Source organism: Entelurus aequoreus, linkage group LG20, assembly GCF_033978785.1.
Source record: "Entelurus aequoreus isolate RoL-2023_Sb linkage group LG20, RoL_Eaeq_v1.1, whole genome shotgun sequence".
NCBI classification, from domain to species: domain Eukaryota; kingdom Metazoa; phylum Chordata; class Actinopteri; order Syngnathiformes; family Syngnathidae; genus Entelurus; species Entelurus aequoreus.
The window spans coordinates 18,358,104-18,381,889 of record NC_084750.1 but is presented as its reverse complement, the minus strand read 5'-3'; the positions used below and the strand labels follow the sequence as shown (position 1 = coordinate 18,381,889).

The following is a 23,786-nucleotide window of genomic DNA, read 5'->3' as shown; positions in this document are numbered from 1 at the left end:
TGAATTGGGGTCATATGGCCGCTTATGTGGACACTTATACTGCCATCTGGTGGTGTCAGGAGAGTATAACATACAATGGAATTTGGGAAAAAAAACTGTAAAAATAAGAATTAGCATGTCACTAAAAATGAAGTACACGTTTGTGTACTAATGGACTAAGTACATTATATCAAAAGATGATTCTTAGTTTTTATTCTAATTAGGGTCCAATAAGCCCAAATAGCAAAGAGAAATTAAAAAAAGCAAGTAAACAAACAGCTTGGGCCTTAAGAGGTTAAGGAAAATCAGGATTGTGAGCACTAGAACTGGGTGTAGTATGGACAAATGGGGCCAATTATTTTTAATGTACTTTTATTTTGTACTTTTTGTATGTGTTTTTGACTTTTCTCAACTCTTTTTTAAAAGCCTAACCAGGGATGAGGATTGCAAATTAACCTGTGACTAGAAGGCTTATGTACTTTGACATCGGTTACCTTTGGGTAGCAATGTTTCATTGTACTGTCCCTGTCAAATAAATAAATAAAACATTAAATATATATCGTATCAGCCAACGATGAGACCTCTTCTTGGGCTCTGCTTACCCCTCCTTTCTCTAAATCCTGGGATTGGTTGATTTTGTCTTCCAGGGTTTTATTTACTAAAATACTTTATTGTAAGGCACAGACGGCACCTAAATGTACGATTTTTCCAGAAATTATTACTTTATGATGCCAACATGATTATTATTTTTTTAAGAATATAACTTAGGTACCTCAGCTTTAAGAAAACATTGAAAACAATTGAAGTAACACAGACACAAGCCAAGCAGAAAGTGCACAATACAGACCTTGCAGGCCAGTTTATCCACTAAGGCTATAATGGAGTTCTTGAAGAGAGTGGCTGCTGTAAGAGGTCGCTTCGTGACCTCGGTGATGCCGAGTTGGCCATCAGGCCACATCTCCTTCATAACTGGGTTGGAGCTTAAAAAGAGGGCAGAAAAGAGAAAAGGGGACGTGATTCAATAAGTGAGTGGAGGCGTGATTTTGAAGAGAACCCATGCGTTTACTCGGCCCGGTTTCTCTAGTGTCCTGATGGTGTGTTTGGCACCTGTGGTACATCAGGCGCTTGAAATCTTGGAAGAGCAGGTCTCGGTTTTTGTCCAAGCAGCCCTCCACGGAATATCTGTAATAGACGGCGAGGGAGAGTAATAGGGATGATGTTTGATAAGAAATTATCGAGTTCGAGCCTATTATCGAATTCTCTTATCGAACCGATTTCTTATCGATTCTCTTATCGAATCCAGATAGGTTGTTGTATATGGAAAAAAACACACAATATTTGGTTTAACAAAAGCTCACTTTTATTATATAAGAAAAAAATAAAATCTAATAAAAAAATATTGACTGTTACCCCCCTAAAAAATAAAATAAATATATATTGACTGTTGTTACCCAAAGTATATTATGTGGGATTTTTCAGAGAAACAAATATATACCATCCATCCATCCATCCATTTTCTACCGCTTATTCCCTTCGGGGTCGCGGGGGGCGCTGCAGCCTATCTCAGCTACAACAGTAACACAAAAACAACCTGTCTCTGTGATCAATATAGGTGTATAAATAATACTATAGTGTTAAATAAAATCAGTCCCTTGGGCACAAAACTGAAAATAATACAGCTCTCCAAAAAGTGCACTTCTGCTGCTATTTGACATAACTGTTTGTTATGATGCTTTGACATTTTTGCACTTTATTTCTTTATTGAAAGAACATTCTATGAAGAGAAAAGTTGTTTGCAAATGTGGTTACAATGCTAAAAAACGAAAAGTTAAAGCTAAAAAAACAAATACACTTTATTGAGTTAACATTATTTCTTTATAGGGGGAAAGATGTTATGAGCTAGGGAATATAACTACACTACCCAGCATGCAACAGGAGTGACGAGCATGCGCGGTAGCCCCGAAAAGTGTTGTTGCATGTCGCCACCCGGCAGCTAAGAATGAGGTTATGAGCACGCTGTGAAAGTAAACGTCAAGAACTCAGCCAACACGCCTCGTCTGCATTATTTATAATTAGACAGACAACACATATACAGTGTGATTTTGTTTTGTTTACAAGGAAAGAAAAACAAAAAGTTAAAAAAGGGAGATGTGTTGTATATATATGTATGTGCTGCGGTTGCTTTAAGAACGTTGCTACAGCTGCCGTAAAGGAGGTGCGTTGCTAGCCTGCTTGCTATGTTTCCGGTTGGTGGTAAAAGTGTTGGTCATGTGTTTGTACCCTGCTCAAATCTCTCAGTAAAGTTATTCATTGGATTATACCTTTTGTTTTGAACTTTATTACACCTTGGAGCGCTTTTTCCCGTCCATTGTTTTTCCTGCTTTCGCTATCTGCGCCTAATGACTGAGCTACGTGACGTCATTTCTTGTGATGTGCCACGGAGCATTTCTGGTCGGGACGGGATTCGAATAAAGAACCAACTGTTTTTCTTTACTATAGTGGTCTCGATAACGGGTACCGGTTCTCAAAAAGGGATTAGAGTCCGAGGACTCGGTTCTTTTCTTATCGAACAACCGGGAAAACCGGTTTCGAGTATCATCCCTCGAGAGTAATAAAGACTTTATGAACAAAAGTAGTTCAGACGAAGGTGGGAGGTCGGAGCTGGAGAGAACTTGGGAGAAAAGTCAAGATGTCCAAACTCCAGATGACAGAATGTGTGCGAGTGCAGGGGTCACATCATTATTTCTCCTCACGATTGCTTTAAATGGACACTGCTGAGCACGTTTACTAAACAGGAAGACGTTTGGGCGGCTTTGTGAGGCATCACAGCTCATCAAGTCATGCAGGGCGCCAGTTACATAATTTAGCTCCACTACCACTTTTACCAGCAGCTGTAGTGACCCTGGACTATGTTAGGCCTTAAGTCAGGTGTGTCAAACTCAATTTACTAATACTGTATTTTCCGGGTCTATTCAGGTCTATTTTCATACAAAAGGCGCACCGGATTATAAGGCGCGTTAAAGGTGTCATATTATTTATTTATTGTTCTACATTAAAAGACTTCCTTGTGGTCTACATAACATGTAATGGTGGTTCTTTGGTCAAAATGTTGCATAGATGATGTTTTACAGATCATCTTCAAGCCGCTTTCTGACAGTCGCTTCAGGATGCGCCGTTTTGTGGGCGGTCTTATTTACGTGGCTCACCTTCGACAGCGTCTTCTCCCCGTCATTTTTGTTGTAGCGGAATAGCGTGCAAGGACGGGAGTGGAAGAAGTGTCAAAAAATGGAGCTAAATGTTTTAATGACATTCAGACTTTACTTCAATCAATAACGGAGCAGCATCTCCTCATCCGGAAACAACGACAAGGCCGGAAATGTGTCCCGTGACCCTCTAATAACTAAAGTTCCTTGGGTGAATAATGTACACTCACTACACCGGTATGTTTTAGCGCTTTCATGGCGAGTTTACTGACAGATATAAGTAAGAACTTTACACTACTTTATATTAGAAATGGCCAGGGGCGCCGAAAAGGGGGGGGGGGGGTAAAGGAGACGGATTCTAGGGGCCCATGATGGAGGGGGGCCCAGAGAGGCCCCTGATGATGATGAAATTATAATACAGGGGGCCCTGTAAAGATTCTTTTCATGGGGCCCAAAATCCCTAGTGGCGCCCCTGGAAATGGCAACAGTGGAGGATGAATGTTCCATAACAAGAAGATAGAGAAAAAGAAGAAGCTTATCGACTACGGAGTCGGCACGGACTACAAAGGCGGACGCGTACAAAATTTCAGGATTTATGCAGATCCAAAATACGGATCAGCAGGTACCATAAGGTAAGAAAACTTGCTTTTGCATAATATTGCAAAACAAAATACCAGATAGTATGTCTTACCTTATACCAGTGGTTCTTAACCAGGGTTTGATCGAACCCTAGGGGTTCGGTGAGTCAGCCTCAGGGGTTCGGCAGAGCCTCCGCCGCTGAGGTCAAGACACACCCAACTCATCGTGTAAATAAAAACTTCTCCCTATCAGCGTATTATGGATATCCCCCAAACAATTTTCCCTCTAATTTTCCATCTGATTTGCAGGTGTGTAATTTGTTGTGAGTTCATGCACTGTGTTTGTGTTGTTCTTTGAACAAGGTGATGTTCATGCACGGTTCATTTTGTGCACCAGTAAAAAAACATAACTTTGTCTTGAATTTGAAAAAAAAAACTTTTTATTTTTCACTAAAGAAGGGTTCGGTGAAGGTTCATAAGAAACTGGTGGGGTTCGGTACCTCCAACAAGGTTAAGAACCACTGCCTTGTACACACACCATAATAATACTTCTATGTTGAAGCACAGTACAAACCATCAAGCGGTGTGGCTTCATAGCTTAACAAAGTCCTACTAAAACATTTTGATAGATTTTTGAGCGCCGTGTGTAATGTTCTATATTTTCAATGGAACATATAAAATGTTGGTGTTGTTTACTTGAGTCATATTGCAGTCTACACGTATCTCTTATGTGTGACTGCTATCTACTGGTCACACTTAGTACACCATTCTTACTTATATCTGTCAGTAAACTCGCCATGAAAGCGCTAAAACATACCAGTCTAGTGAGTTTACGTTATTCACCCAAGGAACTTTAGTTATTGGAGAGTTCCCGTCAGACGGTTTTTCACGGGACACATTTCCGATGGATGAGGAGATGCTGCTCCGTAATTGATTGAAGTAAAGTGTGAATATCATTAAAATAGTTAGCTCCATCTTTTAACACTTCTTCCACTCCCGTCCTTGCATGCTACACCGCTACAACAAAGATGACGGGGAGAAGACGCTGTCGAAGGTGAGCCACGTAAATAAGACCGCCCACAAAACGGCGCATCCTGAAGCGACTGTCAGAAAGCGGCTTGAAGATGATCTGTAAAACATCATCTATGCAACATTTTGACCAAAGAACCACCATTACATGTTATGTAGACCACAAGGAAGTCTTTTACATTTAGAAAAAAATAAAATATGACTCCTTTAAAGGCCTACTGAAATGAATTTTTTTTATTTAAACGGGGATAGCAGATCCATTCTATGTGTCATACTTGATCATTTCGCGATATTGCCATATTTTTGCTGAAAGGATTTAGTAGAGAACAACGACGATAAAGGTCGCAACTTTTGGTCGTTGATAAAAAAAAAGCCTTGCCTGTACCGGAAGTAGCGTGACGTCACCGGAGGAAGGACTCCTCACATTTCCCCATTGTTTACACCAGCAGCGAGAGAGATTCGGACCGAGAAAGCGAAGATTACCCCATTAATTTGAGCGAGGATGAAAGATTCGTGGATGAGGAAAGTGAGAGTGAAGGACTACAGTGCAGTGCAGGACGTATCTTTTTTCGCTCTGACCGTAACTTAGGTACAAGGGCTCATTGGATTCCACACTTTCTCCTTTTTCTATTGTGGATCACGGATTTGTATTTTAAACCACCTCGGATACTATATCCTCTTGAAAATGAGAGTCGAGTACGCGAAATGGACATTCACAGTGACTTTTATCTCCACGACAATACATCGGCGAAGCTCTTTAGCTACTGAGCTAACGTGATAGCATCGGGCTCAAATGCAAATAGAAACAAAATAAATAAATCCCTGACTGGAAGGATAGACAGAAGATCAACAATACTATTAAACCATGGACATGTAAATACACGGTTAATAATTCCCAGCTTGGCGAAGCTTAACAATGCTGTTGCTAACGACGCCATTGAAGCTAACTTAGCTACAGGACCTCACAGAGCTATGATAAAAACATTAGCACTCCACCTACGCCAGCCAGCCCTCATCTGCTCATCAACACCCGTGCTCACCTGCGTTCCAGCGATCGACGGAAGGACGAAGGACTTCACCACGATCATCCGTGCAGTCAGCGGCTAGCGTCGGCTAGCGCATCTGCTATCCAAGTCAAAGTCCTCCTGGTTGTGTTGCTACAGCCAGCTGCTAATACACCGATCCCACCTACAACTTTCTTCTTTGCAGTCTTCATTGTTCATTAAACAAATTGCAAAAGATTCACCAACACAGATGTCCAGAATACTGTGGAATTTTGAGATGAAAACAGAGCTTTTTTGTATTGGATTCAATGGGGTACTAATACTTCCGTTTCAACCATTGACGTCACGCGCATACGTCATCATATATAGACATTTTCAACCGGAAGTTTAGCTGGAAATTTAAAATTGCACTTTATAAGTTAACCCGGCCGTATTGGCATGTGTTGCAATGTTAAGATTTCATCATTGATATATAAACTATCAGACTGCGTGGTCGGTAGTAGTGGCTTTCAGTAGGCCTTTAATGCGCCGTACCCGGTGCGCCTTATATATGAAAAAAGATAAAAAAATAGACCATTCATCGGCAGTGCACCTTATAATTCGGAAAATACGTCATGCAAATTACACAGTGATGTCATATTGAGACCACACCCCTGGTCCCGTCCATCAACATCCATCAAATGTGTACTTAGAGAGAGGCTCACCATGCCAGAGGTGTCCTATGGCTCACAACCACCTCAACAGATTTCCAGTTGAAGTTTGCCATAGAGCTCAGAAGGGAAGGAGGAGAAGTCGAAACGTATAAGAGCAAGCGGCGACATTCACTTAAAAGGACAGGCATGACGGGGGAGGACACGCAGGGAGAAGGGCAGAGGCTCTCCAGAGATGAGACGCCTCAAAGGAAAGTGAAGGTCAAGGCCGACACATGGGGAGGAAGAAGGGACCCAGGTGACCACCGTGTGAGATGTCATGCACTCGATCAATCCATCAGCAGAAAGGCTGCAGGCAACTTTGTGTGCATGACAAAGTTGACGTCAGGTAAAGGTTGCCGTATTGCAGCGGGAGGGAAAGAAAGAAGACGGGCAAAGTAGGTCAAAGCGCGTGTCGGTTCAGAGAGAGGCGGTGGTATATTTAGCTCCAGTGAGGTTTGACTCAGATAGGAGGAGATAGAGGGTGGGCAGCACCAGCCTGGAGGAGAGACAGCTCATGGGGAGTGACCTGGACCTAAGCCCACACTCCAGTCTGGCATGTGGTGTTTACACAAACCGCACCGGACAAAATGAGCTAAGAATACAGATAGGCGTAAAAAGCCGTCAATGATGTACCAGCAGGCATTTCAAATACTATTGGTTACATGTTTACATGCAAAACTGCAGATGTGGGAACAAACATATCAAATCAATGACTGTGGCATGAATAAATCATTGGATCGGTTCGAATTTCAGAGTAAGCTGCAACATACAGGTCCTCAACACACAATTCTGAAACACTAGATGATACACGATATAAATGATGTACATTTGTGAGACCATAGAGCTTTTAATACTATCGTTTAGAACCGGTACCAAAATGTATTTCGATACTTTTCGGTACTTTTCTAAATAAAGGGGACCACAATAAATGACATTATTGTCTATATTTTAACAAAAAATCTTAGGGTACATTAAACACATGTTTAATATTGCAAGTTTGTCCTTAAATAAAATAGTGAACGTACTAGACAACTTGTCTTTTAGTAGTAAGTAAACAAACAAAGGCTCCTAATTAGTCTGCTGACGTGCAGTAACATATTGTGTCATTTATACACCTATTTATTTTGTCTACATTATAAAGGACAAGCTGTAAAAATTGATTATTAATCTACTTGTTCATTTACTGTTAATATCTGCTTATTTTCTGTTTTAACATGTTCTATCTACACTTCTGTTAAAATGTAATAATCACTTATTCTTCTGTTGTTTGATACTTTACATTAGGTTTGGATGATGCCACAAATTTACGTATCGATGCGATACCAAGTATTTACAGGATCATACATTGGTCATATTCAAAGTCCTCATGTGTCCAGGGATGTATTTCCTGAGTTTATAAACGTATGAATTTATTTCAAAAGGAAAAAAGATTTTGTGATGATTAAAACAATTGCGACGTAATCATAGTAGTATCGACTAGATACGCTCTTGCACTTGGTATCATTACAGTGGATGTCAGGTGTAGAGCCACCCATGGCGTTTGTTTACATTGTGACGGCGGTGAGCTATTGTATCCTCCTACGGTGTGTAGTGAAGCATGTTTAGCTATTCCTTGTCCTGCAGTGATAATAATACTTGTAAGAAACTCACTTTATTTGTCGCCATGGAGACGAAGATTAGTGATTTAGAAGTAGCTAAAACGCTGCAGACTGCAGTTAGACTTTAGCCGCTAGCTAGCTAGCCATGTCTTAAAGCACCTCTTCCTGAGGGTGTTTCAGTGTTATAACTTCAACTTTATCGTCAGTTTTTAGACCAAAATGCGTCCGTTCTCCCTTTTCTGTCTACACACTGTGTCTGCTTGTAAGTACTCTGTGACTGTGCGCTGCCAAACATGCTCCTCTGCTCGTAAAACCAGCAATGTCCGGACGTGACGTCATGCCCGGGAACCGGTACTTTACAAACATAGTATAGTACCGTTTTTGATTCATTATTACAGATACTATACTAGTATCGGTATATCGTACAACCCTACTATCGTTATATCGTGATAATGCATGTTGATGACCCATTCTAGCAGTGTCCCGCGAATTTGACACGACAAACGAACAAACGCGTCATCAACACACTGTAGCATTCTTGCTTGCGGCTAACGTCCCTCCTAAGTCAGCGATCTTCGCCTCCATGGTGGCAAATAAACAATGTTTCTTTAATGTCACTGAAGGATGACGATTAGCTAAACATGCTACACTGCAGGAGGATATGCTCTTGAATGTAAACAAAGGTGGGCGAATCAGTACAAATATCGACAGTGACGATACAAAGTATAATATCATTATATGGTGAATACTACAGTGGTTAGATCGATGATTTTTAGTATCAAAAAAATATTTTGTCGTTTTTGTTATCGTTTACAAACTCAGGAGGGCAAAAACCAAAGGATCTAAATCATAGTAGGAAATCATTGTAATATTTCATTGATATCGTTACTCTGCCATCCTGTGTTTTTGTCTAATTATAAGTGTGATCAAAAAATGGAATCATTCAATGATCTTGAAAATATTAGGTGCCGTATCAGTACTGATATGAACATTGCTGCCCCTGTAACTATATGGTATCGGATTGATACCTAAATGTGTGGTGTCATCCAAATCTAATGTAAAGTATCAAACAACCGAAGAATAAGTGATTATTACATTTTAACAGAAGTGTAGATAGAACATGTTGAAACAGAAAACAAGCAGATATCAACAGTAAATGAACAGGTAGATTAATAATCCATTGTTACAGGTTGTCCCTCATAATGTTGACAAAATAATAGGTAGATAAATGACACAATATGTTACTGCATACGTCAGCAGACTAATTAGGAGCCTTTGTTTGTTTACTTACTACTAAAAGACAAGTGGTCTAATATGTTCACTGTTTTAAGGACTAAATTGTTCTTTGATTGCAATAATAAACATGTTTAATGTACCCTAAGATTTTTTGTTAAAATAAAGCCAATAATAAAAAAAATTTGTGGTCCCCTTTATTTAGAAAAGTATCGAAATATATTTTGGTATGGTACCAAAATATTGGTATCGAGACAACGCGAACACACATATGTACATTCTGACTGATAGATTGATACGGCCCACGATGAAAAACATCCCTGATATTGAGGATATTTGCAGTAGATGATTAAAAAAGTGTATTTTTACTGACATGTTGTGATATGCTTTTGCACTGAAATGTGCTCAGCATAAATTACTGATCTACATGAAGTCAAGAAAAAAATAAGTAACCCCACACATCAATGAATAATATAAAAATCTGCATTAATCCCTTTTTTGATGTGGGCGTGCAGTTTTTTTTCCATATCATATAAATATTCATTATTTATTTGGTTCGTTCAAATTAAATACTCCAAATGGCAGAAACTGTAACTGTTTGTGTTAGTGGGGGAGAAAAGGTCAATAAATCCTATCTCAGTTCTTCTTGCTACATGACAAAAGTGTCTCATCCCTCCCCGTCCTCCCTGGATGTGTTCATGTCCGGCCCCTCTTGAGATTGAGGGCAGGACACGTGAGCGGTGTCGTCTGAAACCAAAGCCCTGGCTGTGCTGATGATGGCCACAGGCCTCAAGCAACCTCTGGGACATTAAGGCAGACAATGAAGGGGACACCGTGAAACTAAATTGGAAATTGTACAAACCCCAAAAGCAGTGAAGTTGTCACGTTGTGTAAATGGTAAATAAAAACAGAACACAATGATTTGCAAATCCTTCTCAACTTATATTCAACTGAATAGACTGCAAAGACAAGATACTTAACGTTCCAACTGGAAAACTTTGTAATTTTTTGCAAATATTAGCTCATTTGGAATTTTATGCTTGCAGCGTGTTTCAAAAAAGCTGGCACAAGTGGCAAAAAAGACTGAGAAAGTTGAGGAATGCTCATCAAACACTTATTTGGAACATCCAAATAACACAGGTGAACGGGCTAATTGGGAACAGGTGGGTGCCATGATTGGGTATACAAGCAGCTTCCATGAAATGCTCAGTCATTCACAAACAAGGATGGGACGAGGGTCACCACTTTGTCAACAAATGCAGTGAGCAAATTGTCCGTTTAAGAACATTTCTCAACCAGCTATTGCAAGGAATGTAGGGATTTCACCAGCTACGGTCCGTAATATCATCAAACGGTTCAGAGAATCTGGAGAAATCACTGCACGTAAGCAGCAATTCGATCCCTCAGGCGGTACTGCATCAAAAAGCGACATCAGTGTGTAAATGATATCACCACAAGGGCTCAGGAACACTTCAGAAAACCACTGTCAGTAGCTACAGTTTGTCGCTACATCTGTAAGTGCAAGTTAAAACTCTACTATGCAAAGCCAAAGCCATTTATCAACAACACCCAGAAACGCTGTTGGCTTTGCTGAGCCTGAGCTCATCTAAGATGGACTGATGCAAAGTGTTCTGTAGTTTGACGAGTCCACATTTCAAATTGTTTTTGGAAACTTTAGGCGTTGTGTCCTCCGGACCAAAGAGGAAAAGAACCATCCGGACTGTTCTAGACGCAAAGTTCAAAAGCCAGCATCTGTGATGGTCTGGGGGTGTATTAGTGCCCAAGGCATGGGTAACTTACACATCTGTGAAGGCACCATTAATGCTGAAAGGTACATACAGGTTTTGAAGCAACATACGTTGCCATCCAAGCAACGTCATCATGGACGCCCCTGCTTATTTCAGCAAGACAATGCCAAGCCACGTGTTACAACAGAGTGGCTTCATAGTAAAAGAGTGCAGGTACTAGACTAGACTGGCCTGCCTGTAGTCCAATGTGCCAACTTCACTGGTTTTGGGTTTTGTATATAATTAAAAGAAAGAGCCATATTGTTGCCTTTCGTGTCAAACTCACACTCCCAAGCAGTAAATAATAAACACCACTGGAATGTTTCTTTTAATGCAACAAACGTCCTAAACTGACCTCTTAATAGGATCATTCGGATTACACTTCTGAACCCCGGCCCAAAACATGCAGAGAATGACATCACACGGAGGTTAGAGACTTAACGTGGCTCACTCACGTGACATCTCCGGCGTAGTGGAGGATTCGGAAGTGCTTCTGGAAGTCCATGGTTTTGTCAGTGGGGCTGAGCTGGAGGAGTCAAAATACAAAAGTGGAGTAAAACTCAAATGTTTGTTTTTATACACAGATGTCGCTTTCAATTTGTGCTGAGAAATAAACCTGCAAATGGAAGAAACTCTGCTCTCTTCTGGTAGAAACTCAGTTTTTGTAAGTTATTGCTAACTTGTTTTTTTTTTTGCTTTTTACTTTTGTTTGTTTGCAAATTACTGATAATACAAACTGTATCCATCATATGCAGGATTCTTTGCAATATTTGCCTGCTGAATTTTTATCATTTACATCCAACAATCATTGGTTTAGTGCAGTGGTGTCCAATCTACGGCCCGCCGGCGTCCTTAATTTGGCCTGCAGGACGTCATGAGTGTCAAAGTTGTTTTCCCTGAGGGCCACATCGCAGTTATGTTTGGCCCCAGAGGGCCGCTTCTAACAGTGAATACTATTATTACACAGTTTTTTTAATGTGATTTTTTTTTAAACTACAATGTAAAAAAATATGGTAAGTTGCCATAATTTCACCTCAAAATGTAGTGTATTTTACTGTAAATGGGAAAACAGTACTGCTGTTTTTATGGTAAAAAAAGGCAGCTCAGTTGCCAGAGTTTTACTGTGAAATGTACTTTTTTTTTTTTTTTACTATGAATAAAAAAAACCTGCAATTTTACAGTAAAATTTTGGCACCTGAGCTGCCAGTTTGTTTGTTTTTACCACAAATCAAAAGCTGTAGATTTTTGGGTGCCAAAAACGACACCACAGTTTATTACAGTAAAAAAAAGTACTGTTATTTCATTTAGAGAAAAATGCTGTAAAAACCACAGTAAATTTCACAATTTTACCATGAAATCTATTGCTACTTTTACATTGCACAATTTGATGGATAACTTGCTTTGAAATCATTATTAGTATTTATTTCTATTTAAAAAATGGTTTGAATGTTTAATATATTTTTGCATAAATAGACAATATTTAAATTATCATAATTTGCGATTACATGGAGTACATATATTTTTCTTCTCCCAAAATAGAAAGAACACATTTAGTTAGAAAAGTTACAGTACTTTATTGATACATATTATTTCCAGGCTTTTGAGGGCCAAATAAAATGAAGTGGCGGGCCACATCTGGCCCCCGGGCCTCGAGTTTGACACCTGTGGTCTAAAATGGTGGAATCTACCCCACGGGATTATTCCAAAGTAATTTTAAATATCCGATCATCTGATTGCTGCAAAGTAAGTAAATCAGGTCAGTGACCATGAATTGTGAGTTGAAGTGAACACAGCACAGCATTTACTTCTATTACTTATATGACCCAATCCAAACAGCCTTCTCTACGCGTGGCACAAAAAAAAAAAACTGCAGCCAACACAAAAAGTCAACACACAATGTCACACTTAACACAACCTGCTCACTGAACTTTGTGGACGTTGTAAAAAATAAAAAAATAAAAACGTCCAATCACCATGAAAAATTCAAAATGACACCCATTCAAGTCCATTACAATGCATGATGGGGACAAATGCAAAACACTCCACATTTACCAATGTTAGACACATTTTAGCTGCTTGATATTTCTGATTACAAAACTTTGAGGTAAAGAAGGTAGGAGGCGAACTTTCACATATTTTCAAACCAAATATATTACTTATTCATTATTTTGTATGCAGCTGAGATAGGCTCCAGCACCCCCACAACCCAGAAAGGGACAAGCGGTAGAAAATGGATGGATGGATATATATGCATTATAATAATGTAATTCGTACATGTTCAAAACCCAAAACGAGTGAAGTTGTCACGTTGTGTAAATGGTAAATAAAAACAGAATAAAATGATTTGCAAATCCTTTTCAACTTATATTCAATTGAATAGACTGCAAAGACAAGATACTTAACGTTTGAACTGAGAAACTTAATTTTTTTTTGCAAATAATCAGTAACTTAGAATTTAATGGCAGCAACACATTGCAAATAAGTTGTCACAGGGGCATTTTTACCACTGTGTTACATGGCCTTTCCTTTTAACAACACTCAGTAAACATTTGGGAACTGAGGAGACACATTTTTGAAGCTTTTCAGGTGGAATTCTTTCCCATTCTTGCTTGATGTACAGCTTAAGTTGTTCAACAGTCCGGGGTCTCCGGTGTGGTATTTTAGGCTTCATAATGCACCACACATTTTCAACTGGAGACAGGTCTGGACTACAGGCAGGCCATTCTAGTGCCAGCACTCTTTTACAACAAACCCATGCTGTTGTAACACATGCAGAATGTGGCTTGGTATTGTCTTGCTGAAATAAGCAGGGGCGTCCATGATAACGTTGCTTGGATGGCAACATATGTTGCTCCAAAACCTGTATGTACCTTTCAGAATTAAGTTACCCATGCCTTGGGCACTAATACACCCCCATACCATAACAGAAGCTGGCTTTTGAACTTTGCGCCTAGAACAGTCCGGATGGTTCTTTTCCTCTTTGGTCCGGAGGACACGACGACCACAGTTTCCAAAAACAATTTGAATGTGGACTCGTCAGACCACAGAACACTTTTCCACTTTGCATCAGTCCATCTTAGATGAGCTTGGACCCAACGAAACCGGCGGCGTTTCTGGGTGTTGTTGATAAATGGCTTTCGCTTTGTATGGTAGTTTTAACTTGCACTTACAGATGTAGCGACCAACTGTAGTTACTGACAGTGGTTTTCTGAAGTGTTCCTGAACCCATGTGGTGATATCTTTTACACACTGATATTGCTTTTTGATGCAGTGCCGCCTGAAGGATCAAGGTCCATAATATATTTGCTTACGTGTAGTGATTTCTCCAGATTCTCTGAACCTATTGATGATATTACGGACCGTAGATGGTGAAATCCCTAAATTCCTTGCAATAGCTCGTTGAGAAATGTTCTTAAATTGTTGGAACATTTGTTGACAAAGTGGTGACCCTCGCCCCATCCTTGTTTGTGAATGGCTGAGCATTTCGTGGAAGTTGTTTTTAGACCCAATCATGGCACCCACCTGTTCCCAATTAGCCTGTTCACCTGTGGGATGTTCCAAGTAAGTGCTTGATGCGCATTCCTCAACTTTCTCAGTCTTTTTTGCCACTTGTGCCAGCTTTTTTGAAACATGTTGCAGGCATCAAATTCCAAATGAGCTAGTATTTGCAAAAAATAACAGTTTCTCAGTTGGAACGTTAAGTATCTTGTCTTTGCAGTCTATTCAATTGAATATAGGTTGAAAAGGATTTGCAAATCATTGTATTCTGTTTTTATTTACCATTTACACAACGTGCCGACTTCAGTGGTTTTGGGTTTTGGGGATATTAATAAGTATTTCACTTGTGTATTATAGATACTAACCCAAATGAAAGTACTGCCGTGTATACTCCAATATGCACCATGAAAGTTGACCCCAACGTGGTCAATATCCCCATAAACCAATCTCAGAGTTTAATACTCAACAGATACGGTTAAACTGTCAAGAGATAGGCTCCAGCACCCCCCAGGATCCCGAAAGGGACAAGCGGTAGGAAATGGATGGATGGATGTCAAGAGCACGCACCATAAATACACTGAAGAATGACAGCTAATATGTGGTATTAGTAGAGATGTCCGATAATATCGGCAGACCGATATTATCGGCCGATAAATGCGTTAAAATGTAATATCGGAAATTATCGGTATCGTTTTTTTAATTATCAGTATCGTTTTTGTTTTTGTTTTTTTTGTTTTTTTTTATTAAATCCACATAAAAAACACAAGATACAGTTACAATTAGTGCACCAACCCAAAAAAACTCCCTTCCCCATTTACACTCATTCACACAAAAGGGTTGTTTCTTTCTGTTATTAATATTCTGGTTCCTACATTATATATCAATATATATCAATGCAGTCTGCAAGGGATACAGTCCGTAAGCACACATGATTGTGCGTGCTGCTGGTCCACTAATAGTACTAACCTTTAACAGTTAATTTTACAAATTTTCATTAATTACTAGTTTCTATGTAACTGTTTTTATATTGTTTTACTTTCTTTTTTATTCAAGAAAATGTTTTTAATTTATTTATCTTATTTTATTTGATTCATTTTTTTAAAAAGTACCTTATCTTCACCATACCTGGTTGTCCAAATTAGGCATTATAATGTGTTAATTCCACGACTGTGTATATCGGTTGATATCGGTATCGGTAATTAAAGAGTTGGACAATATCGGCATATCGGATATCGGCAAAAAGCCATTATCAATCAATCGGTGCTTTATTTGTCCATTCTTAACATGTACAAGACACATAAGAACTGAAATTACATTTTCGGCACAATCCTGCTAAGAGCAGACATACGTTACAGGGAGACAAGACGGGACCGCCAACGGATCAGCCACTTAGGGCGCTCCTTAAAAAGGTGGGAAAAAGGTGACATTGGGGAAGGGGGGGAGAGTAAAAAAAAATATCAGTCTGAGGCTGGACCCTCAGGAATGGTCCAGACTGAGTCCGAGGAAAAAAACCTCACATAGCATGGCACACATAAACATGGTACATGTAATCACAACAACTCGCAACAGAGTCATCCAACAGGACTTTGGAGGCCGGCAGCTGCTGTTGAGCGCTACTCAGCCCCCACAACCCCGGAGGAATTAAGCAGTGGTGAAGGCGTTGATTTGGGGAGGGGTGTGTGCGTGCATGTATGCCCAATTAACTTGGGTGAGATGTTGGAATTGTCTTTATGGGCCGAGGCCGGCCCCAAGAGTTCAAGAGTTCAAGAGTCCGACCCAGGTGCTTTTGAAAAAAAGGGAAAGGTCAAAAGCGTCCATCTTTGAGGAGTCCTCAGGGGAGTGTTTTCAAACAGCCTGTTCCTCAAGGCCATTCGAGGGAGTCAAATCGTAGATTAAGATGTTGTTTTTTCTTCGAGCAGTCAAAACAATGACATTCCTGCTCTGTATGCTGGCTCTGACAATTCCAATTTATTCTTTCTCTAACTTCATCAAGATAGAATCCACCTTGCGATTCAAATCAGCAATTTCTCCAGTCTGTGATCCCACAGCACGACCCAATCCTTCCATTGCGTTGAACAGCCTGTTGGCCCCTTGAGTGGCTGCCATCGTCTTCCGAATTTGACGATACACCAGAGCAATGCCCAGCCCAATCAGCAAATGCCCTGCGATCACAGCTCCAAATAGGTAGATGTCTTCCACGTCCTCGATGGAAAGGACTGAGAGGCACATGATTCTCCAAGTATTCCAGGAATCTCTCACGTACCCCGCAGCAATGGTTCCATCAGGGCAGCCAGGCTCCCCCGAGCCTCTTTTCCTTGTCGAAAAGACTGTGTCAATTGCGTCGAGAGTCCAGTTGATCAAATTCATTTTGATGTTTAGATTTGAGGACAGCTCAAGAAAAGAGGCTTCAAAAAGTTTAGACAAGACAAGGACACAAGAAAGCAAGCGGGAAGGAGGAGGAGCAGGGAAAAATGCGACCACCCTCACCAAGAGGCAAGACAGAAAGCATCGGACATCCCTAGGTATTAGCAATGGTATTGGCCTATGGATGATGGGTATCGGTATCATAAAGACTCAGGTTGGGCTCTCTCACCTTGCGGGACATGTAGTGGGGGTGTTTGGCCAGTTTGATGTCCATGCTGTCCAGGAACATTTTGTCTGTGACTTTCCCGACACTAAGACAAGCTTCATCCAGAATGGAAATGATTCCTTTGTGCGGCTGCTCCACCAGGTCCACAATAATCTGGTTGTTGAAGTATTCGATCTGTGCACGGACGACACAATGATATTTTTGAAGCATCATTCCGGACTGAACACGCTGGCTTGTTATGCTTTGTGTCGCACATGTTGCCACTGGATGCCCTCTCGGTTGTATTCGCTCTGTTCCTGTTGGAGGATCAGCTCGATGAAAAGTTGCTGCAGCTTCTCGTTGCAGTAGTTGATGCAGAATTGCTCGAAGCTGACATGGATAAAAAGAATGATAATCACATATTATGGGTTTAATAATCAAAGAGAGAGTGACACGACTCCAACCTGTTGTTGTCAAAGATCTCAAATCCATAGATGTCCAGCACGCCGATGACTGTGTTTTTCCCATGAAGCACTGGGTTGTAGTCTTTGACCTCAATGACGCTGTTGATGCGGCCTACAATCCACCCAAAAAGTCTCTCATAGAGCGCCTGTGTTGACAGGGCGGACATTGGTGCACTTGGTAAACAAATACGTTACAGTATTAGCCCGAATATATGACTGAAGTTATTTAAGTCAAACTGGTTTTCATTGAGGGCCACACGGCAGTTATGGCTGCCGTCAGAGGGCCGCTTGTAACAGTGAATAATGTATGAATTTGCCTCTGGATTTCATTATTAATTATATAAATTGTTTTACGTAGACTGTCGATTTCCCAGTAAAAACTTTACATTTACAAAATGTTAGGAGGGGAGACAGGGCCTTCTCTGTGGTCGGTCCTAAACTCTGGAACACTCTGCCCCTCCATGTTCAAACTGCTTCCACAGTGGAGTGTTTTAAGTCTCGTCTTAAGACCCACTTTTATTCTTTGGCTTTTAACACTACGTGAGTTGTGTGGTCTTCTGTCCTCTGTTGTCCTGTGTTTTTTTTTTTTGTTTGTTTGTTTTTTTTTTTTTTTTTTTTTTTTATTTTGATAAATTTTGATGTCTATTTTACTGTTTTAATTGGTTTTACCCTTTAAAATAGTTTTTAATCATATTTATTTTTTATATTGTCTCTGTATTGGTTTTCTATTCATTTATTCTTTGTTTTTATTCAGTCATTGGTGTAGCATAATATTGTTTTTAATATTGTTTTTAATATTGTTTTTAATATTGTTTTTAATATTGTTTTTAACATGGCTGTGCAGCACTTTGGAAACATTCTTGTTGTGTAAATGTGCTATATAAATAAAGTGGATTGGATTGGATTGTTACTGTAAAATAGTGTTTTTTAATTTCTTACAACATTTGACGGTAAATATAAAAACAGTAAAAAAGAAAAAAAAAGGTTTTGTTTTTTACGGAAAAAGCTAGCAGCTTAGTTACCAGAATTTTTGTGTTAAATTTACATTTTTTTTTACAACATTATATTGTTAATGGAAAAACAGTACAAGTTCTTTTTTTTATTCTGGCAACTTCACTGCCAGTTTTTGTACCGTAAAAACGAGAGATGTCCGATAATATCGGCAGTCCGATAAATGCTTTAAAATGTGATATCGGAAACTATCGGTATCGGTTTCAAAAAGTAAAATTTATGACTTTTTAAAACGCCGCTGTACACGGACATAGGGAGAAGTACAGAGCGCCAATAAACCTTAAAGGCACTGCCTTTGCGTGCCGGCCCAATCACATAATATCTACGGCTTTTCACACACACAAGTGAATGCAACGCATACTTGGTCAACAGCCATACAGGTCACACTGAGGGTGACCGTATAAACGACTTTAACACTGTTACAAATATGCGCCACACTGTGAACCCACACCAAACAAGAACGACAAACACATTTTGGGAGAACATCCGCACCATAACACAACATAAACACAACAGAACAAATACCCAGAACCCCTTGCAGCACTAACTCTTCCAAAACGCGACAATATACACCCCCGCTAACCCCCCCTGCCCCCCACCGCAACCCAGCCCAAAAAAAAATTAATGCACTTTGTGACTTCAATAATAAATATGGCAGTGCCATGTTGGCATTTTTTCCATAACTTGAGTTGATTTATTTGGGAAAACCTTGTTACATTGTTTAATGCATCCAGCGGGGCATCACAACAAAATTAGGCATAATAATGTGTTAATTCCACGACTGTATATATCGGTATCGGTTGATATCGGAATCGGTAATTAAGAGTTGGACAATATCGGAATATCTGCAAAAAAGCCATTATCGGACATCTCTAGTAAAAACAAATGTGTCGTTTTTCCATTTACAGCAATACACCGTTAAAAACAAGATTTTACAGTAAAAATATGGCAGCTCAGTCAACAGAATTTTAACGCAAAAAAATGGTAGGTTTGTTCAATTTACAGTAACATGCTGTAAAGAACACCGTAAAATGTATTGTCATTTTTATTAACTTGATGGGGAGTTTGCTGTAAAATCATAAGTCAAGCAGATATTTAAGTATTTATTTTTATTTAAACACAAAATGTTTGAAACAATGTACTGTAATATTTGTTGCAATAATGGATACTATTTAAGTTTAAAAGGTATGCAATTTCAAGCAGTACATATTTTTTTTCTGCCAAAATAAAAAATTGCATACCTTTTAAACTTAAATAGTATCCAATATTGCAACAAATATTACAGTATATTATCATACTTTGCAAACATGTTTTGGTCTAAATAAAAATACTTAACAGCAAACTAATCAAATGAATAAAAAGAACAATGCATCTTACAGTGTTCTTTACAGCATATTACTGTAAATTGAAAATATCTACTACTGTTTTTTGCATTAAAATTCTGTTGACTGAGCTGCCATATTTTTACTGTAAAATCTTGTTTTTAAGGGTGTATTACTGTAAATGGAAAGACGGTACATTTGTTTTTACGGTAGAAAAATCTGGCAGCGAAGTTGCCAGAATAAAAAAAGAAATTGTACTGTTTTTCCATGAACAATATAATGTTATAAAAACCAATGTAAATTTAACACAAAAATTCTGGCAACTAAGCTGCCTGCTTTTTTCGTAAAACCCCCCCCAAAAAAACGTGGTACTGTTTTTCCACTTACCGTAAAATGTTGTAAAAAGTAAAAGAAACACTATTTTACAGTAAAATGTTGTAAATGTAAAGTATTTACTGTAAAATCGACAGTCTACTTAAAACAATTTACATAATCAATGATGAAATCCAGAGGCAAATTCATACATTATTCACTGTTACAAGCGGCCTTTGATGGCAGCCGTAACTACCATGTGGCCCTCAATGAAAACCAGTTTGACATGCCTGGTCTAAAAGGATGACGCAGGCCATTTTTCAAAACACTAACACACCTGCGTCACTTGACTTACAAAAATTAGGTTCACCTTAATAAACATTTAGATTCCCATTGGTGAACGCACCTTGCTAAAAGCGTCCCGTCCAAAGCAGGCCTCTGCTTCCGTGTGACCCTTCTCGATGACCTCGCCGCCCCCGGTGGCCACAGTGCGGTACAGCAAGCTCTTGATCACCTTGTCTGGATCTGTGGCGGTCAACTTTGCGATGTAGTCGACGACGTCAACGTCCAGAACGTGAACGCTCTCACCGTCACTCTCAAACTGCACATTACCCTAAAAAACAGCATTGGAGCTCAATATGGAGGTAAATACTGTAGTACAAAACCCAAAACCAGTGAAGTTGGCACGTTGTGTAATTCGTAAATAAAAACAGAAAACAATGATTTGCTAATCCTTTTCAACTTATATTCAATTGAATAGACTGCAAAGACAAGATATTCAATGTTCCAAATGAGAAACTAAATTTGCTTTTGCAAATAATCATTAACTTAGAATTTAATGGCAGCAACACATTGCAAAAAAGGGGCATTTTTACCACTGTGTTACATGGCCTTTCCTTTTAACAACACTCAGTAAACGTTTGGGAACTGAGGAGACACATTTTTGAAGCTTTTCAGGTGGAATTCTTTCCCAGTCTTGCTTGATGTACAGCTTAAGTTGTTCAACAGTCCGGGGTCTCCGCTGTGGTATTTTAGGCTTCATAATGCACCACACAATTTCAATAGGAGACATGTCTGGACTACAGGCAGGCCAGTCTAGTACCTGCACTCTTTACTATGAAGCCACGCTGTTGTAACACGTGGCTTGGCATTGTCTTGCTGAAATAAGCAGGGGCGTCCATGATAACGTTGCTTGGATGGCAACATATGTTGCTCCAAAGCCTGGATGTACCTTTCAGCATTAATGGTGCCTTGACAGATGAGTAAGTTACCCATGCCTTGGGCACTAATACACCCCCATACCATCACAGATGCTGACTTTTCAACGTTGTGCCAGTCCGGAAGGTTCTTTTTGTCTTTGTTCCGGAGGACACACGACGTCCAGTTTCCAAAAACAATTTGAAATGTGGACTCGTCAGACCACAGAACACTTTTCCACTTTGCATCAGTCCATCTTAGATGAGCTCGGGCCCAGCGAAGCCGGCGGCGTTTCTGGGTGTTGATAAATGGCTTTCGCTTTGCATAGTAGAGTGTTAACTTGTACTTACAGATGTAGCGACCAACTGTAGTTACTGACAGTGGTTTTCTAAAGTGTTCCTGAGCTCATGTGGTGATATCCTTTACACACTGATGTCGTTTTTTGATGCAGTACCGCCTGAGGGATCGAAGGTCCGTAATATCATCGCTTACGTGCAGTGATTTCTCCAGATTCTCTGAACCTTTTGATGATATTACGGAGCGTAGATGGTGAAATCCCTAAATTCCTTGCAATAGCTGGTTGAGAAATGTTGTTCTTAAACAATTTGCTCAGGCATTTGTTGACAAAGTGGTGACCCTCGCCCCATCCTTGTTTGTGAATGACTGCGCATTTCATGGAAGCTGCTTTTATACCCAATCTTGGCACCCACCTGTTCCCAATTAGCCCATTCACCTGTGGGATGTTCCAAATAAGTCTTTGATGAGCATTACTCAACTTTCTCAGTCTTTTTTGCCACTTGTGCCAGCTTTTTTGGAACATGTTGCAGGCATCAAATTCCAAATGAGCTAATATTTGCAAAAAATAAAGTTTTCCAGTTCGAACGTTAAATATCTTGCCTTTGCAGTCTATTCAATTGAATATAAGTTGAAAAGGATTTGCAAATCATTGTATTCTGTTTTTATTTATGATTTACACAACGTGACAACTTCACTGCTTTTGGGGTTTGTATCACACTTGAATTCATGCTTATGTATTCATTATTTACCAGATGCAGAATGGAGGCTAGTATTTGATAAATTGACAGTATCTCGTGGTTGGAAAAGCCAATGACTCCCAGTGCATTCATCACAGCTTTGTGGCTGGAGTGGTCGTTAAAGGAGGTCTGCAGAAGCATGGACAGGAAAATATGATTTAAAAAAAAAAATAGTATTGCACAAGTTTGTACATTTGTCGCATGGTTACAATTGTAAGGACACAACTCACAATGGCCGCAGTCCCCTCTTTAGTGTACGTATAAGCACTCGGATCGCTCTGCAGGTGAAATGAGTCATGAGATCCACCTCGCAGTAACTGTGGGAACACAACAAACATGTCAACAAATGTATGTTGTGGGCAGCTGCTTAACAAAAAAAATGGTCTTATCATATTTTGCAGCCACAGGGCAGATAAGGACTTCACCTGATAAAAGGAATGGAAGTTCCTCTCTCCATCCTGCTGCTGGACCACCCTGGACTTAAGCGGGAAAACGGAACACGGAAGCAAATAAAATGTCAATGTTGGTCGTTGACTGCAGGTGTGGAAATTACTCATTTTATTTAGGTGTGTGAAAGAGACAAGTCAGTCACCATAAAACAAACAAGTGTATAAATAGAGTTGTGCCTCAGTTAGTGATCGGTTCCAAAAGGTTCGACAAAATTGGACAAAAAAACAAATTATTTCCCATGAGATACAATGCAAAATCAAATCATCTGTTCAAGACAGCCAAAAATATTAATACAAAACACATTTCATAGAGCAGTGTTTTTCAACCACTGTGCCGCGGCACACTAGTGTGCTGTGAGATATTGTCTGGCGTGCCGTGGGAAATTATGAAACTTCACCTAATTGGTCCAAAAAACATTATTTGCAAATCAATAATTATAATAATGTGCCGTTGTCTAGTGCAGTGTTTTTCAACCTTTTTTGGTATGTAAAAGGTATGTAACGCTTAAACCAAAAATGAACAAAAGGCAAGTCCCACTAGGAAAAGGCACTGAAGCATAGGGATGGCTATGCAAAACAAAAGTAAAACTGAACTGGCTACAAAGTAAACAAAAACAAAATGCTGGACGACAGCAAAAACTTACAGCGTGTGGAGCGGAGATGGCGTCCACAATGTACATCCGTACATGACGTGACAAACAACAGTGTCCCCACAAAGAAGGATAGCGTACGCACAACTTAAATCAGGGGTCACCAACGCGGTGCCCGCGGGCACCAGGTAGCCCTTAAGGACTAGATGAGTAGCCCGCTGGCCTGTTCTAAAAATA

The 23,786-nt window shown here is 39.7% G+C and overlaps 1 protein-coding gene across 3 annotated transcripts in view; it reads right to left on the bottom strand.

Moving 5' to 3' along the window:
• The window catches only part of myo1g (myosin IG), a 135,948-nt gene that overhangs the window by 80,966 nt on the left and 31,196 nt on the right, over positions 1-23,786 (bottom strand). For all 3 annotated transcript variants that reach the window (XR_009822148.1, XM_062029560.1, XM_062029561.1), the window contains 10 exons: positions 22,936-22,989; positions 22,741-22,827; positions 22,523-22,639; positions 20,686-20,892; positions 17,635-17,780; positions 17,446-17,560; positions 17,195-17,365; positions 11,559-11,629; positions 1,087-1,161; positions 827-959 (listed from right to left, as the gene is read on the bottom strand). Coding sequence is in view for 2 of the 3 variants with exons in the window: in XM_062029560.1 (XP_061885544.1) it covers positions 827-959; positions 1,087-1,161; positions 11,559-11,629; positions 17,195-17,365; positions 17,446-17,560; positions 17,635-17,780; positions 20,686-20,892; positions 22,523-22,639; positions 22,741-22,827; positions 22,936-22,989 (1,176 nt within the window). In the remaining variant the exon portion in view is untranslated. The remainder of the gene's footprint in view (positions 1-826; positions 960-1,086; positions 1,162-11,558; positions 11,630-17,194; positions 17,366-17,445; positions 17,561-17,634; positions 17,781-20,685; positions 20,893-22,522; positions 22,640-22,740; positions 22,828-22,935; positions 22,990-23,786) is intronic.